Here is a 14594-nt window from a genome sequence, read left to right on the forward strand (position 1 = left end):
CGTATACCCAAGTTCATATTTCTTCAATGGATTAAAGCCATATTTGGTAACCCTATCAAGGAGCAAAAGGTAAGATATGTACTGTATATTTAACCAAATTATTCTCCTTGGCCAGCCAGGATGGAAGAAACATTCCCAATAAACAATGTCATCTCCATCTTCAATAATTTAGGGAAGTTTTTCTCCTTACAGAATTTGAGGTACAGTCAGTAAGTACTTAGGTGTGCAGCCAGTGTTTACATCCTGGTTCCTGATGAAGTCCTACAGTGTATGGGAGTTTGGAGTAAATCATTTGGTACTTCATGTTGGCAAAAAGAGCTGCAGCCTGGAAACAGAACAGAAATAGCTTCCATTAAATCTGTCTTAAATTCTTACATTTAAGAGATTTAAGAATCTTTAAAAAAAATCCCTATCTATGCTGTGTATTTGTCTCCCTTGACTTGCAGAAAAACAAATCACCATGTGATCCATTTAATGGCTGGTTCTAAGCTATTACGTATTGCTCCATTAACTATTAATAAAACAAAATAAGCAGCTTTCTTCTCTCTAGCTACTCAGTACTTTATGTTGATCTAAAGAATAAAAATCTTAAGTCAAATGACATTTATGCTCAGATGACATGACAGAGTGTAAAAATGTTCAAAGACTGGAAAGGAAATTCATTCAGACTTGGTGTTTTCCACAGCAGACACTTTAATTGCATCACTCATTTATTGCCTGTAGTTGCACCCCAAGAAATGGGAAAAAATGCTTCACAAAAGTAAAATCAGGTATAAAAGGTAAACTTATACAATCATAAACTACAGAGCTGTGGACCCAGCAAACAAACTGATTTTACATTTGGCTTGATGCAAGCAACAAACAGCCATCAGTCAGGAAGCTCCTTCGAGGCTTCAGGTTCTGGGTTTGGTAGCGAAGGTCAGATACCCTGTGTGACCGGGCATTTCTCTGGGTAAAGTGGTGGTTTTAATTCTTAAGGAGGTTTGGTTTGGACTAGCAGCGGTAGAAGCCCCCTCCATGGCTTGTGGGCTTGCCTGGGAGGAGGAGGGGTCAGGGCCGAAATCAGGCAGTTGCAGAGTGACGTCTCTGACATTGTGGACTCTCAGCAGCACCTCCAGCGTCCTGATCTCCTCAAAGCCTTGCTCCGTCAGTGCCTCACAGGTCCTCTGGACCTGTTCTATACATGGGGAGAAGGAGCACAGCCGGCCGCCTGGAGAAAATTAGACAAAAGGAGAAAAAGATGAGGTCATTACATGGAAAAATAGTTTTTTGTTCATTATTTTTACAGTGTAATGAGAACAACAGTTGTACAAACTTCTAATGACATCACAAACCTAAGATCATTGCAGTGGGACTTTATAAATCAGCAGGTGTAGTACAGTATTTAGAAGTAGAAGGAAAAATGTAAATAAAAATAATCCGAAAGCTAACCCTCTTTCCCAATGAAAATAGCGGGTTAATATACGTTTTTCAAACATGGGTCGACCAGCTAACTATCGCCATTTGGCTCCCTTCCCATTGGCAAAAAAAGCTGGGCTCCATCCTGATGGCAGCTGCCTTTTATGCTGCTGCTTTCTGTCTGGCGTAGGGTGTTGACGTCCGTTCGTTTTGCTCAATGGTATGACGTAAATTAGAGGGTCAAACTGGGTCTGGTGTTCCCACAGCATGCAGATCAGAGCTGAGGCAAATTCAACAGCCGTCACTCGCCGAGTCGTGAGCTGTTCCCACTGCCATTAAAGGCAAACTGTTCCAGGGTTTAAACAGATTTTTTAGCCAGCGGGAAAGTGGTAGTAGAACCAGCACTAAAAGCTCTTTTCCACTGAAATTGGTGGGCTAACCTAAGTTTTTCAAACCTGGATTAGCCCACTAACCATTGGCATTTGGCAGTGAAGATTCTCAGTCATCCAGGTCAAAGTCATTCCAAAAAAGTTAAAAAAACAACCCTGTGGATTTTGTTTCCAAGTTTGAAGACGTTTCGCTTCTCATCCAGGAAGCTTTCTCAATTCAAAATGTCAGAAATATGGTCGAGTTCAAGGCTTTATAGAGTGGAACAAAAACAAACCATGTTTTGGCTTCAAAAACGTGCAAATTGAACCAGACAAACGTGTTCGCTCCTTTGGAGTAGGGGTGTTTTGGTTTCTTTGTTAGCCTGCAATAAATACATTTTTGGCCTGGCTGAACAGGCAAGGTCTTCTGTTCCCCTGTAAGGAGGTGGGGGTTGCAATAATAGCGATCAACTCAATTGCTGCACTGTAGGTTTTTGAAAGATGAAACCTGAGTCCACTCCTCTGTTTAAGGTGCCATTAAAGGCAAATTGGCCCACGGTTTCTAGATAGGAACCGAAACATATTCAAACTTTTGAGAGTCCAGTTGATTATTTTTTTTTACTTTTTTGGAACGTTGGCATTTGGCTTTCTTCCTATAGGTAAAAAAAAAACCTGTCCGCTAACTGTCCCCACTGGCAAGCTTCTTTCCCCCCGACTGCTATGTGTCTGACGACACCATCACGCTGGGTTAGCGTTGATGATGTCACCAGTGAGAAAGAAATCAGGACAGTAAACAAATGAGAGCAACATGTAAGGAAGCCAGGGCGTAGTCAATGTGCTTTATTGTTTCGCTCTTTTATCGGTCTTTCACCAGAGCTGTTTGTTTATCGAATGTAGACAGAGTCGTTTCAGCTTGTTGGATCAGACATGGCGCTCATCTAAATTACTGGGTCTGATGTTCCCACTGTATGACGACCGAAGCCGAAACATTTTGAAGTGGATTTTAACGTGGGACGCTTGCTGCGTCGTTCAATTGGAGTCAATGTGGGTTAGTAAGACATTCTCACTGCGCTAAAAGCTGATTGTTTCCCGGTTTTAATATTTTTTTGGTCAGTGTGAAAGGGGTATATAACTCAAATAAAGCTGTAGTTGTGACTTTTTCTTTACTTTTAACATGGCAGCAGAACTAAAACTGAAGTTCAGGGGTTGCAATATTTATTTATTTGCATTTATTTATTGGGGACAATGCATATGAATGAATATCTGAAACAAATACAGCCAAAAACAGGCCAGATTTCAGCTGAAAAAAACTGCTAATTTACATCTGTAGTACCCAATGCATGTATTAATATTATATATAAAGCTGTGGAAGTATTTAGTTCCCTTGTCCGACCGCATTGTTTGTCCAAATGTCTGTTTGGATCCACGCAGTCATCCGAGCAGTTGTCATGGTAGCAGTCTGATTTGCTGCCATCAGTTTGATAAAATCTTTCTTACTTTTGATTACTGCAAATTACACACATTTCATTTATATCACCCTCCCTAAGTTATTTCACTAAATTTGCATGTCAAACCACTGTTTTTTGTGACTGTTTTTTGTTCCTTACCTCTGTTTGGTGTTTTTTAACGTCAGTCTTTTTGCTGTCAAGCACTGAGACCAAACTGAATTCCACAAAGATAGATTTGCCTCAATATTGACTCTACTTATTGTCTTTGAAGGCAATTTGTCTTGCTGGATTCTTTGTAGTGTAACCAGGGTAAGGAGGGCTTAGTTTAAAAACAACAAAAAAAGTATCAGTACGTTCAAATGCAGTATCCCATTAAACACTGAGGCTAGAGCCAAAGATTGTACTCAAAGTCAGACGTGTACAGAAAACATCCATTTCCTCATTATTAGTTATTTTGGCAGAAACACACATGATCCCATGTTTGAGGAAAGTTGTCCGACTGTGTGAAAGTAGATTTTTTTTTTTTTTTTTTTTTTTAGGAACCTCCCTAAGTTTAGCATTTTATACAATCCTTCCTAATTTTTTAGGAGAAAAAATTTGCTCTCATAGGATAACTACTGACGTATTTGCTTCACACCAAAGATACAAAATAAAAAAGCACAGTTCTTGCCTAAAATTCAAGCAAAAAAACCCCAACAACTTTGATGTTGATTGGCGGGTCTAAGCTGCAGTCCGTGGATCATCGTCTCCACATGAAACCTTGAGGTAATCTCAGCAGGAGGTAGGATAAACTGGCCAATAGACCAGTCATGGCTGACTTTAAACAATACACAGAGACACAGAGGTCTAGGTTTATAAAATAGACTAAAATTTCAAGTTTAAACTCCGATAGTAAGGAAGAGTTAAAACCAAACCGTAAAGCAGCTTTAATGTAGAAGCATTATGCCCCTCAAAATTGGTTTTCTTCCAGTCAAAAATACAAAAACCGTTCTATTTGAGGGTGAATGGTTGAATGAATGTACAGGTGCTGGTCATAAAATTAGAATATCATGAAAAAGTAGATTGATTTCAGTAATTCCATTTAAAAAGTGAAACTTGTATATTATATTCATACATTACATACAAACTCATATATTTCAGATGTTTATTTTGTTTAATTTTGATGATTACAAATGACAACAAATGAAAATCTCAAATTCATCATATCAGAAAATTAGAATATTGTGAAAAGGTTCAAAATTGATGGCCCCTGGTGCCACACTCTAATCAGCTAATTAACTCAAACCACCTGCAAAAGCCTTTAAATGGTATTTCAGTCTAGTTCTATAGGCTACACAATCATGGGGAAGACTGCTGACTTGACAGTTGTCCAAAAGACGACCATCGACACCTTGCACAAGGAGGGCAAGACACAAAAGGTCATCGCTAAAGAGGCTGGCTGTTCACAGAGCTCAGTGTCCAAGCACATTAATAGAGAGGCGAAGGGAAGGAAAAGATGTGGTCGAAAAAAGTGTACAAGCAAGAGAGATAACCGCACCCTGGAGAGGATTGTGAAACAAAACCCCTTCAAAAATGTGGGGGAGATTCACAAAGAGTGGACTGCAGCTGGAGTGAGTGCTTCAAGAACCACCACACACAGACGTATTAAAGACATGGGTTTCTGCTGTCGCATTCCTTGTGTCAAGCCACTCTTGAACCACAGGCAGCGTCAGAAGCGTCTTGCCTGGGCTAAAGAGAAACAGGACTGGACTGCTGGTGAGTGGTCCAAAGTCATGTTCTCTGATGAAAGTAAATTTTGCATTTCCTTTGGAAATCAAGGTCCCAGAGTCTGGAGGAAAAGAAGAGAGGCACTTCATCCACGTTGCTTGAAGTCCAGTGTAAAGTTTCCACAGTCAGTGATGGTTTGGGGTGCCATGTCATCTGCTGGTGTTGGTCCATTGTGTTTTCTGAGGTCCAGGGTCAACGCAGCCACATACCAGGAAGTTTTAGAGCACTTCATGCTTCCTGCAGCTGACCAACTTTTTGGAGATGCAGATTTCATTTTCCAACAGGACTTGGCACCTGCACACAGTGCCAAAGCTACCAGTACCTGGTTGAAGGACCATGGTATCCCTGTTCTTAATTGGCCAGCAAACTCTCCTGACCTTAACCCCATAGAAAATCTATGGGGTATTGTGAAGAAGAAGATGCAATACACCAGACCCAACAATTCAGAAGAGCTAAAAGCCACTATTAGAGCAACCTGGGCTATCATAACACCTGAGCAGTGCCACAGACTGATCGACTCCATGCCACGCCGCATTGCTGCAGTAATACAGGCCAAAGGAGGCCCAACTAAATACTGAGTGCTGTACATGCTCATACTTTTCATGTTCATACTTTTCAGTTGGCCAACATTTCTATAAATCCTTTGTTTTTATTGGTCTTCAGTAATATTCTAATTTTCTGATATGATGAATTTGAGATTTTCATTTGTTGTCATTTGTAATCATCAAAATTAAACAAAATAAACATCTGAAATATATGAGTTTGTATGTAATGTATGAATATAATATACAAGTTTCACTTTTTAAATGGAATTACTGAAATCAATCTACTTTTTCATGATATTCTAATTTTATGACCAGCACCTGTAGTGTAAAGCGCTTTGGTCAAGTCTTCTAACTTGAATAAGGGCGCTATATAAGTACATGCCATTTACCATTTACCATTTTTATGAGATTCATTCTTTCATTGTATCAGTAGTTTTACATCTAGTCTGCTCTCTGCTAACTGCAATGGATTTTAAGGGAAATCTTAATCATTAACTTAGCTGGTGTTTCCTAGATACTGTGGGGGGGGAAAGCAAAAATGTCAACCAGTGGCAAGCTACTTCTGAAACCAAGGTTCTTGCTTAATGAACCTGCTGCAAACTTCATAAAATGTAACCCATCACAGACAGTAAAATGAGCAGAGACTGTATAACACACCTTGTAAAAGCCCCACCCAGTCAGCTGGCAGATTTATCAGAAACCCAGTTTATTTGACTGAAGCCATAATGTTGCAGCCATCTTCACTTTGGAAGCTTTGGACTATGGTCAGTCTACACAGTAGATATGAACAGAGACAGGACCCATGAACAGTAGCACCCTTCCCAGTAAAACGGCAGCGAATGGCAGCCCACTCCCCTGCAACTCCCAGCAACCGTGAAGTCACTGCTGGAAGATGTCACAGGGTTTATACAGGAAAGAATAACTCTAATTTAATGCCTTTTAATGCTCTTTTATTGCTCTTAGAAATAATTTTAATTCCACCAACAGGTATCCGTCAACAGGCTGCAGCCATGCCCTGAATTCCTCGTTTTCCAATCACTTTTGTTGAAATTGGCATTCTTCCCAATTCTCTAGCTTTTTCTCAAACTCAAGCTTCTTTTCCGACATACGTCTTTGCGATTAACCGCAAGCAGTTCCACGCAAATATATCATGATCTAATATGTCTGACGAAATTATTTTTATAAAAACTTTTTATAAAAGAAAGGATTTCAAATGCCACAATAAATACATTTGGTGAATTTTAAGTCATGAGTGAGGTGTTACCATACTTGGGCAAAAATGGCCGCTCCCAGACTCGGTGATCACGACGAAGATTATTATTCTTATTTTTTACTGATTAACGCTAAATTCATTAAATCACTGCAAACGTATTAGTTTTAGGTATAGATAACGATGTATTGATTATTCCTTGTTGACCGGACTTTTCCTTTAAAGGTGACATTTAAATAGAACTATGGTTACATTTTATATTTGTTTTTTTCAATAACTACATCGACTGATAATACAGGGTTTTATCACACAGGAATAATCCAGGCACGAAAGCTAATATGCTGAAAAAAAAACAAATGTTAAAAGCTGCAAATTTTATTTTTCTTTCCAACAAATAGTCTTGTAGTGCTCTTTTTAAATCATGTCATCTTTGATGATCTTTGCACTCTTGCAAATTCCTGATAGTGTTGGGTGATAAAATCATTATCAGAACTCATTTTTTCATAAAAGATACATGAAAGATTGTTAATATAATCCATAGCCAATTATTAAAATAACCTCTTCATGCTGGACCCATCATGCAGCTGAAAGAGCGCCACAGATATAGACACTTGATGCAGACGGCACAGTTTTAGCCAGAATTTCTGCTGACATTTCATGCGCAGCCTCTGATTTCACTTAAAAGGACATCACTGAAAAAAGAGCAATAAATATAATACTAAGCGTCATAAACTTACCATTTATTTATTTTTTGTCACTTTAAATTTTACATAACCAGCAAATATAAAAGAATGACAATAATAAATAGCTAACATGGAGTTAAAACAAGAGATTTTTCCATATCGCCGAACCTCACTCCTCAGTAAGGCTGTTCAAAAACTCACTAGAAGCCAAAATACAATATTGCTTAATTAGCTTAAGTGGCCATACATATTTTACCATAATGCTCACTATCAGAAAAAGAATGGAAATGAAGAAAAAAAATGAAATAAGCCTCTGGAACGGATCACAGCTTGTGAGAACTGTGTTTTTAAATTTGTGTTTAATTAAGTAGCCTGGAGCGCCACAGGGGACGGTATTCTCACCATTATTTTCACTCTGTTCACCAGATTGGTTTTAACTGAATTTTCCCTTCCATTTGTAACAGCCATGCTGTACCTGTAGATGGCAGCTTGAAATCCTGAGCACTGGCTAAAGTTCATTTTATTAACGACATTTATCATTTTTTCTCTTTGCACTTGACATTTATAGATAGATGATAGGACAAAGTGCACATCCATTCCACCGACTGGTAGTCAGAATTCAAAACACTCCATGGAAATCTCTTACCAGGAGAAAACCTCTTATGAGGAAAGTGCATTTATTATTTAAAGACAGTAGAGCAGTAGTTGCCGTTTTAACTTTATAAACCTGGATGGAACTGAATCAAAGAAAAGTGATCTACTTTTATGCAACATTTTAATTTTTTAAAGTTACTTTACCAAGTTGTAGTTTTGAAGATAGTCACATCGTGCTTCTTGTGAATTGACTGCATTTAATCTGTACTTATTCTCTACGGAATGCAGCGTTCAAAAGACTAAACCTTCTCTTCTTAAAGTAATTGTTTTTTCTTTCCTTCTAGCCTTTCAATAACATCAGCCTGGCACAGTTTCCTGTTTGTGATCCACCCAAAGGCTTTTAATAGAGCTTAACGTTTATGAGGCACATACGGAGAAGGTTCATGCAAGACGTCCACAGAAAAGGCGTGCATTGTATCTGGTAACCATTACATTAGACCGCAGCATATTTCGGATAACAGCCGTTCCTTTGGCAAACAGGGCCAGTGTTCCCCTCGTAACGGTCACACACTTTAGTGTCTCCTAGTAACAAGATGAACACACTGGGAGAGGTCGGGTTGATCATTCAACAAAGGCGTTGTCTCCAACGGTCATTAATGCTGTCCACTACGGCCGAAAACCTCAGTAATCCTAACATGACTTTGTTCTTCTGGTGAAGGTCAAGTTCATAAGAGTTTATCTTCAAGAGAAAAAGACTGAAGAGAGCGAGGAGATGCTTGTTAGGATTTATGTTCTGTCTCAGAGGTCTGGGCTGCAGGCCAGAGTATCAGGAAAATTACAACTCGCAGGGAGAGAAAAAAACCTTGCTTTTCTGCTTCTCTGTCCACTGGAGAAAAACAACTTTTTCAGCTTCTGAGAAGCTTTGAGTCACACTAACCACAAATTACAATAAACATGGGAGAAGACGACAAAAAATGGTGTATTTTTACATTTCATTTGCTTTAGCAGGAAAAAAAATGTGATTTTCATAAGTGCTATATTTATCCATCATTTAAGCCTTTAGTTGGGTTATTTAAGGAAATTGACAAACATAAAAAAAAAACATGTTGTTTGACAGTGGGAAGAAAATAGAGCATTTCCATATGGAGTCACATTCTGCAGCCCTATTGCTCATAGCAATACCCAGTATGGTCATGGGACGTCTCAAACAGTGATGTGGCAGCGCGTTATTTATCTGGATCACAGTGTGTGCGTGCATAAAGCAGAATAGCTTATGAGAGGAATATGCAGCAGTGGCACCATAAAAGGGAGCTGGAGAGGAGGTAGGAGAGTTGCAGCGCAGCATACTTTCCTCTCCTTGAAAAATCTTTCATACTGAGGCTTAGTTTTTATTACCATGCTGTGCTGATCCTCCTTGTTATATCTGCAGGAAAGCTCCAATTAATATGAAGACAAAGGCATCCTACTTAAACCTGCAGGCAGGGCATGCACCCTAAATGTAACGGACAGCTAAAAAGTTTAAATAAACCTAAACAGTACAAAAATATTTAATTAATGTAATACCTAATTGATGAACTTTGTGCAATGCATTGTAATGCTCCTGTTACTGTATTATGAGACAGAAAGGAGCTACTTAGAACCAGTGCATTAAATACAAGTACTAAATCCTACCGAGGAATCAGTGAGTGTGACGCTGGTCTGTGTCTATGAAAACCCTTTAAGAAGCATTTCGTCAGTGGTTAAAACACTGTTCTCTCCCAAAATGCTTTAAAATTAAACATCTGTGTTTTGTGTTTGAAGCCAAATTACTGTTTATCAGCTGTGATTACGATATACAGGCAAGAGGTCATAAAGTCGATTCCTTTCATCTTACACCAGTAAACAAAAGCTCTCCATTTTGTTGTAGAGACAACTTGTGCAATGGATTTCCTGGTGAGGCCTGGTTCTCCTGAAGGCTCTGAATCAGAAAATACTGATCCAGCAAAGGAGGAAAGTGATGCAACCTCCCATCCTGACACAGAAAGGTCTTTGAGGGTAACTCCCTCTGAAAGAAGGAGGGGGATTTACCCAATGGGGGAGGTCAGCTCCCACTGAAGGAGAGATAGAGATCATAGGGCCTCTCTGATGCACAGGATGTGTGTGCAGGTTTGTGAACCATGTTTGAGGAAGTCATATAAAGCAAGCCCAGGTTTAGCATCTAGGAGAAGTGCTGACAGCGCGTCTGCTCATGGCTGGGAGAGACTATCCTTCATTCGGGCTGAGTTTAACTCCACCCTCAGATAAATAGTCATTAGAAAAGGCAGAACAGATCTCTTTTCAAAGTTTAAGGAAAAACCCAAGTCTAACAAATGTGCCAGTGGTGTCTTCGTCTGCACAGCCATTGGCAGGTAGTGAGCGCATTAGGGGTGACCAAATAAAGAGGCTTGCATCAGAGATGGGATAAATCTGACTTCAGAAAGTAAAATCCCTGCATTGTTATTTCAGACCAATGCTTTCAAACTGAAATACTCAGGGGCTGGGGTCCTGGAACTTTTACGTGTGTATCTCGCCCAACATACTAGAATAAAATGGCTGAAGTACCTCACTAGGAGTGAAACTCTGCAAAGCTTTGCGGTGACACCTGGCTCAGTGGAACCAGGTGTGTTTCAGCAGAGGCTTGGAGCAAGGAGACTGTGGCCCATTGCCAATACCCACACTCCTGCCCTTGCGTACTTCAATCGCATGGTTCTACTGAGGGTTTCGAGTGCATAGTGTGTCCCAATTCTGCAGAGATCCACACTTGAGCGGAGCGTGCATCAACGCGAACTTCGAGAGAGTGAATAGCCCACAATTCATTGCTTCATGCCACGTTTTAGGTTAAAGAGTGGAAAGAGTAAAGATCCTACTTCATGGCTGTACATCTTATTTTGACATTTGATCAATTAGACGATGAATGGTATTACCAACCTATTAAGTTGAAAAAAAGTTAAGTGAAGAAAAAATAAAAAAAAGCTAATTGAAAAGATAAAAAGTAAAGTTAAAATGTTAATAAGCCTAGTTAACAATTACATTTAGGCTTATAAACTAAATATTTTTAAGTCAAGTATCAGCATTAATGCTTCTAAAGTTATGTTATACCAAATAAAATGTGTTTCTTTCACTCTCAGAGCCTTTTATCATGAATTTCTTATAGAAGCACTTTTGTTATTTTTCTTAATATATTCAGGCAAGTTGGCGTTTCTTGTTATTACATTGACCATCATTTTTGTCATCAAAATATCCATATTTTTTGAATTTTACAAAGGTAATAAGGTCTTGTCCTGGATTACAATAACATTATTGAAATTTGGATTTTCAAAGTATTTCATTGAGCGCCCTATAAAGGGTTAAAGATTGGTGAATAACAGTTGTTTCTGTGAATAATTTATAAGATGTTAATGGCACATTTAACCAACCAAATAAAACATTGCTTTAGACATTACTTTAGAGGGAATTTAGCCTTTTTTAGGGATGCTTGAGCAGGGATGCATGCAAAACCTGTTTGTTTTATTTTTCCTTTTATACAGACATTAACAAAACAATTTCTTGCCTCTGCTCCGTATCTCCTGTGGAGGGTTTGACCCTAAGGACGCCAGCTGCAGCCCCAGACACTTTGGCAGGAGGAGATGTTGTTGCAGCAGCCAGGGTTAAAATGGAAGAGGCTCTGAGCTTCCACCGGTGGTCGATTATGCATGGAGGGGAATTAACGCCCTTGCTTCCTGACTTGCTTCAGCTTCGGCACAAACTAAAAATAGAGGCCGAATAGGCTATCTGGGCTGGTAGGGCCTTCTATCAGTTCCTTTTAAAGGAGAGTATCAATGGAGGCAGTGTAATCCGTAAGTGGTAGGAAAGAATAAAGCCCAACTGATTATATGTGGACAGGTGGAAAGTTCTGCTGACAGACCTTTTCCTTTTCTTGATAGGGAAGGTAATTAGTGATCTTTTTAAATCTACAGAAAAAGCTGATTGACAGGTTTGAAGACAATCTATACAGACTGGGATAGGACCCAACTAGCAGGTTGTCAAAATGAACATGATTCATGAACACCAGTCCACCTGTAGATGGTTACTTCTGGGTGCGATTGAAACTTTGTGCTTCATGCTTGCAGCAGTTTTCTAACACCAGCCTTACTTTTATTGCTTTATGGAACATCAAACTGTTTATCGAGTTATAATCAGATAAAGCCAGCAAATCTTTACAAACTGCATTTGGCAACTGGATGATGATGATAAAACAATTCATGAATGATTTATCTCAAAAGGTATCTTTTTGGTGTGGCTCCAAAAAGGCTTCAAAACTTGTATTCTGTGTCCGAATGAGTTGGACTGAATGTGAAAATATAGTGTTTCATCATGGTTACTTTGCAAGTTTTGTGACATCTAGATTTGTATTACATACATTTAATAAATTATATAAATTCCTAATTTATGTCACTGTGTGTATTCTCATAAAGATTCCTCCTTATGTAGCCTGGTGGATAAAGTGAGCTGACTTTTCAATGTAATCATCCCACTGCTGCATTACCAGGACTTTCTTCCAGTTTCTTCAGCTTGTCTTATATAATATTGTAGGCTAATAGGGTGGCTCGGTATACCAGTACTAATTTGGTACCGACGCACCATTGCATTTAATAAGTTATTATACTGCATTTCGCTGGAACCGGTATTTGCATCTCTGTCAACAGAACCTGCAGCAGCGTGACGCAGCATTGAGGACAAGGAGCAGAGTTGGAGAAAGGGGGAGCGGCAAAAAGACTGCACACCGCTGCAAAGCAACTTTATCACGGGATTTAGAGAGTTTCAGACCATGTAGCGACTTTTTTTTTTATTTATAAGAAAAGAAACTGGAGACTCTGTGTTGGATATTTCAGTGAAAACACAAAAGCATTGAATGGTCAGCAGTAAAAGCAGTCAGTGCAACAATATTTTGATGCATACAGCTCATTCACTTTTTAAAAGCTGTATGCATTCAAATTGCGTTGTTTTTACACCGTGTTTATAAAAAATTATAATAAAGTTTGTCCAAGTCCAAGGTGAATGTAATGTTAATATAATGAGCTTTTTTTAACTGAACCATAGTTGCACTGAAATAAATTCTGCTTAAAGAGAGAAAAGTCTTTACTCTGCATTATATTGCTCTCTTATGTCTGCAGTTTAGGCTGACCAATCTTTTATATGAAGGAGATATAATCACCTGGTTAAACAATCATATGTTCTGTAAATTTTGTTTGATTTATTTTGTGTTTTTACAATAAATATAAAAAAAATATATTTTACAAGTTTTATTGACTTAGAAAAACTGCCAAATACAAAAACATTTTGCCGAGGCGTTTACATTGTTTATATCAATGCTGAATGTTGCCGTATCGACACAAAAAATTATGGATTCAGTTTTGGGCAAACTTCCAGCCCCATCCACAACATATCTGACGGTTCCTTCCTCAGCTGAGTTAACAGCATGGAGCTGTGCTGGAGAATATGCACTTACTGGCAGAGTGTCTGCGGTAATGTAGGGGAGAGGAACCGATGGGTGGAGTGAGAGTAATATAGCTATCATTTGCAGTAAGTCAAAGTGCATGGTGCGAGAGCAGGTTAATCCACTTATATAACTGCTGTGATGCATCATGTGCTAAAGTGAGTCCCAGCTCAGAGCTTCACCAAAGAGCCATGGGCTACATTTTGTAATAACCAAAACTATGAACTGCAGAGCAAAGAGATGACCTTCCTGAAATCCAACTAAATCTGCTTTGATTCTGTTACATTAAGTGGTGATTATATATATTTTGTGCTGCTCAATAAGCAGTTATAACCATGCAAAATGTTATTTATAAACATAAAATCTTACCATGCTTCTTCATAGCAGCCTTGGCATGTCCCACCGCCTCCCAGGGGCTGGGGATGTCCAGGAAGACCGCGTCTGCGACCCCCGTAACTCCGAATCCGTCTTTGCACACGTCCTGGTTCCTGACCGTGACCAAGTGATCCACACGGTGCTCCTTGAACTCCTCAACCACCTTTTCTGCACGCTGCTGGTGGAACTCCACCGTGTGTAGGTGGCCCGTCGGGGCAATTGTGCGCAAGATGGCGTGGGAGAGGGAACCACTACCAGTACCTAAAAAAAAACCATAAAGCAGGGGTAACCAATTAAAAATCAGTGGGGTCCGAATAAAGAAAATCAACAACCAGTAAAGGTCCGGAGACATTTTTAATTATAGTCTGTTACTTTAAAAAGCATTTAGTACTGAAATAAAAGGAGGTATTTATGCATCCATGCTATACATTGATTTTTTAAATTAAAAAAACATATATACATATATATTTTAAAATCTAAAGTGTTTTTTGAAGTAGAGAACAATCTTTCAGTTTGGTATATAGATAATTTCCTGATTCACATATTTTCTAAAACACCTGTTTTTTCTTTCTCTTCTATGGCTTAATGAGAACAGTGGGCTTTATGCTGCCCTGCAAGGTTTTAAACCTGGTTTGAATGGTGACAAAGCCATTCTCAATCACATATCAAGGTGCTCATTTGTGAGCCTGGATACTAGGCTTGTCCCGATCCG

General features: G+C 39.1%; 1 protein-coding gene across 1 annotated transcript in view; it reads right to left on the minus strand.

Moving 5' to 3' along the window:
* Window positions 1-669: 669 nt before the first annotated feature.
* Window positions 670-14594, minus strand: part of trmt61a (tRNA methyltransferase 61A) — a 29998-nt gene continuing 16073 nt past the window's right edge. Inside the window, exons 2-3 of the mRNA XM_038274359.1 lie at window positions 13877-14143; window positions 670-1210 (exon numbers count right to left, since the gene is read on the minus strand). Coding sequence (XP_038130287.1) covers window positions 894-1210; window positions 13877-14143 — 584 coding nt within the window. The 3' untranslated portion in view covers window positions 670-893. The remainder of the gene's footprint in view (window positions 1211-13876; window positions 14144-14594) is intronic.

The sequence above is a fragment of the Cyprinodon tularosa genome, unplaced genomic scaffold, assembly GCF_016077235.1.
Source record: "Cyprinodon tularosa strain WSP-4 unplaced genomic scaffold, ASM1607723v1 ctg120, whole genome shotgun sequence".
NCBI classification, from domain to species: domain Eukaryota; kingdom Metazoa; phylum Chordata; class Actinopteri; order Cyprinodontiformes; family Cyprinodontidae; genus Cyprinodon; species Cyprinodon tularosa.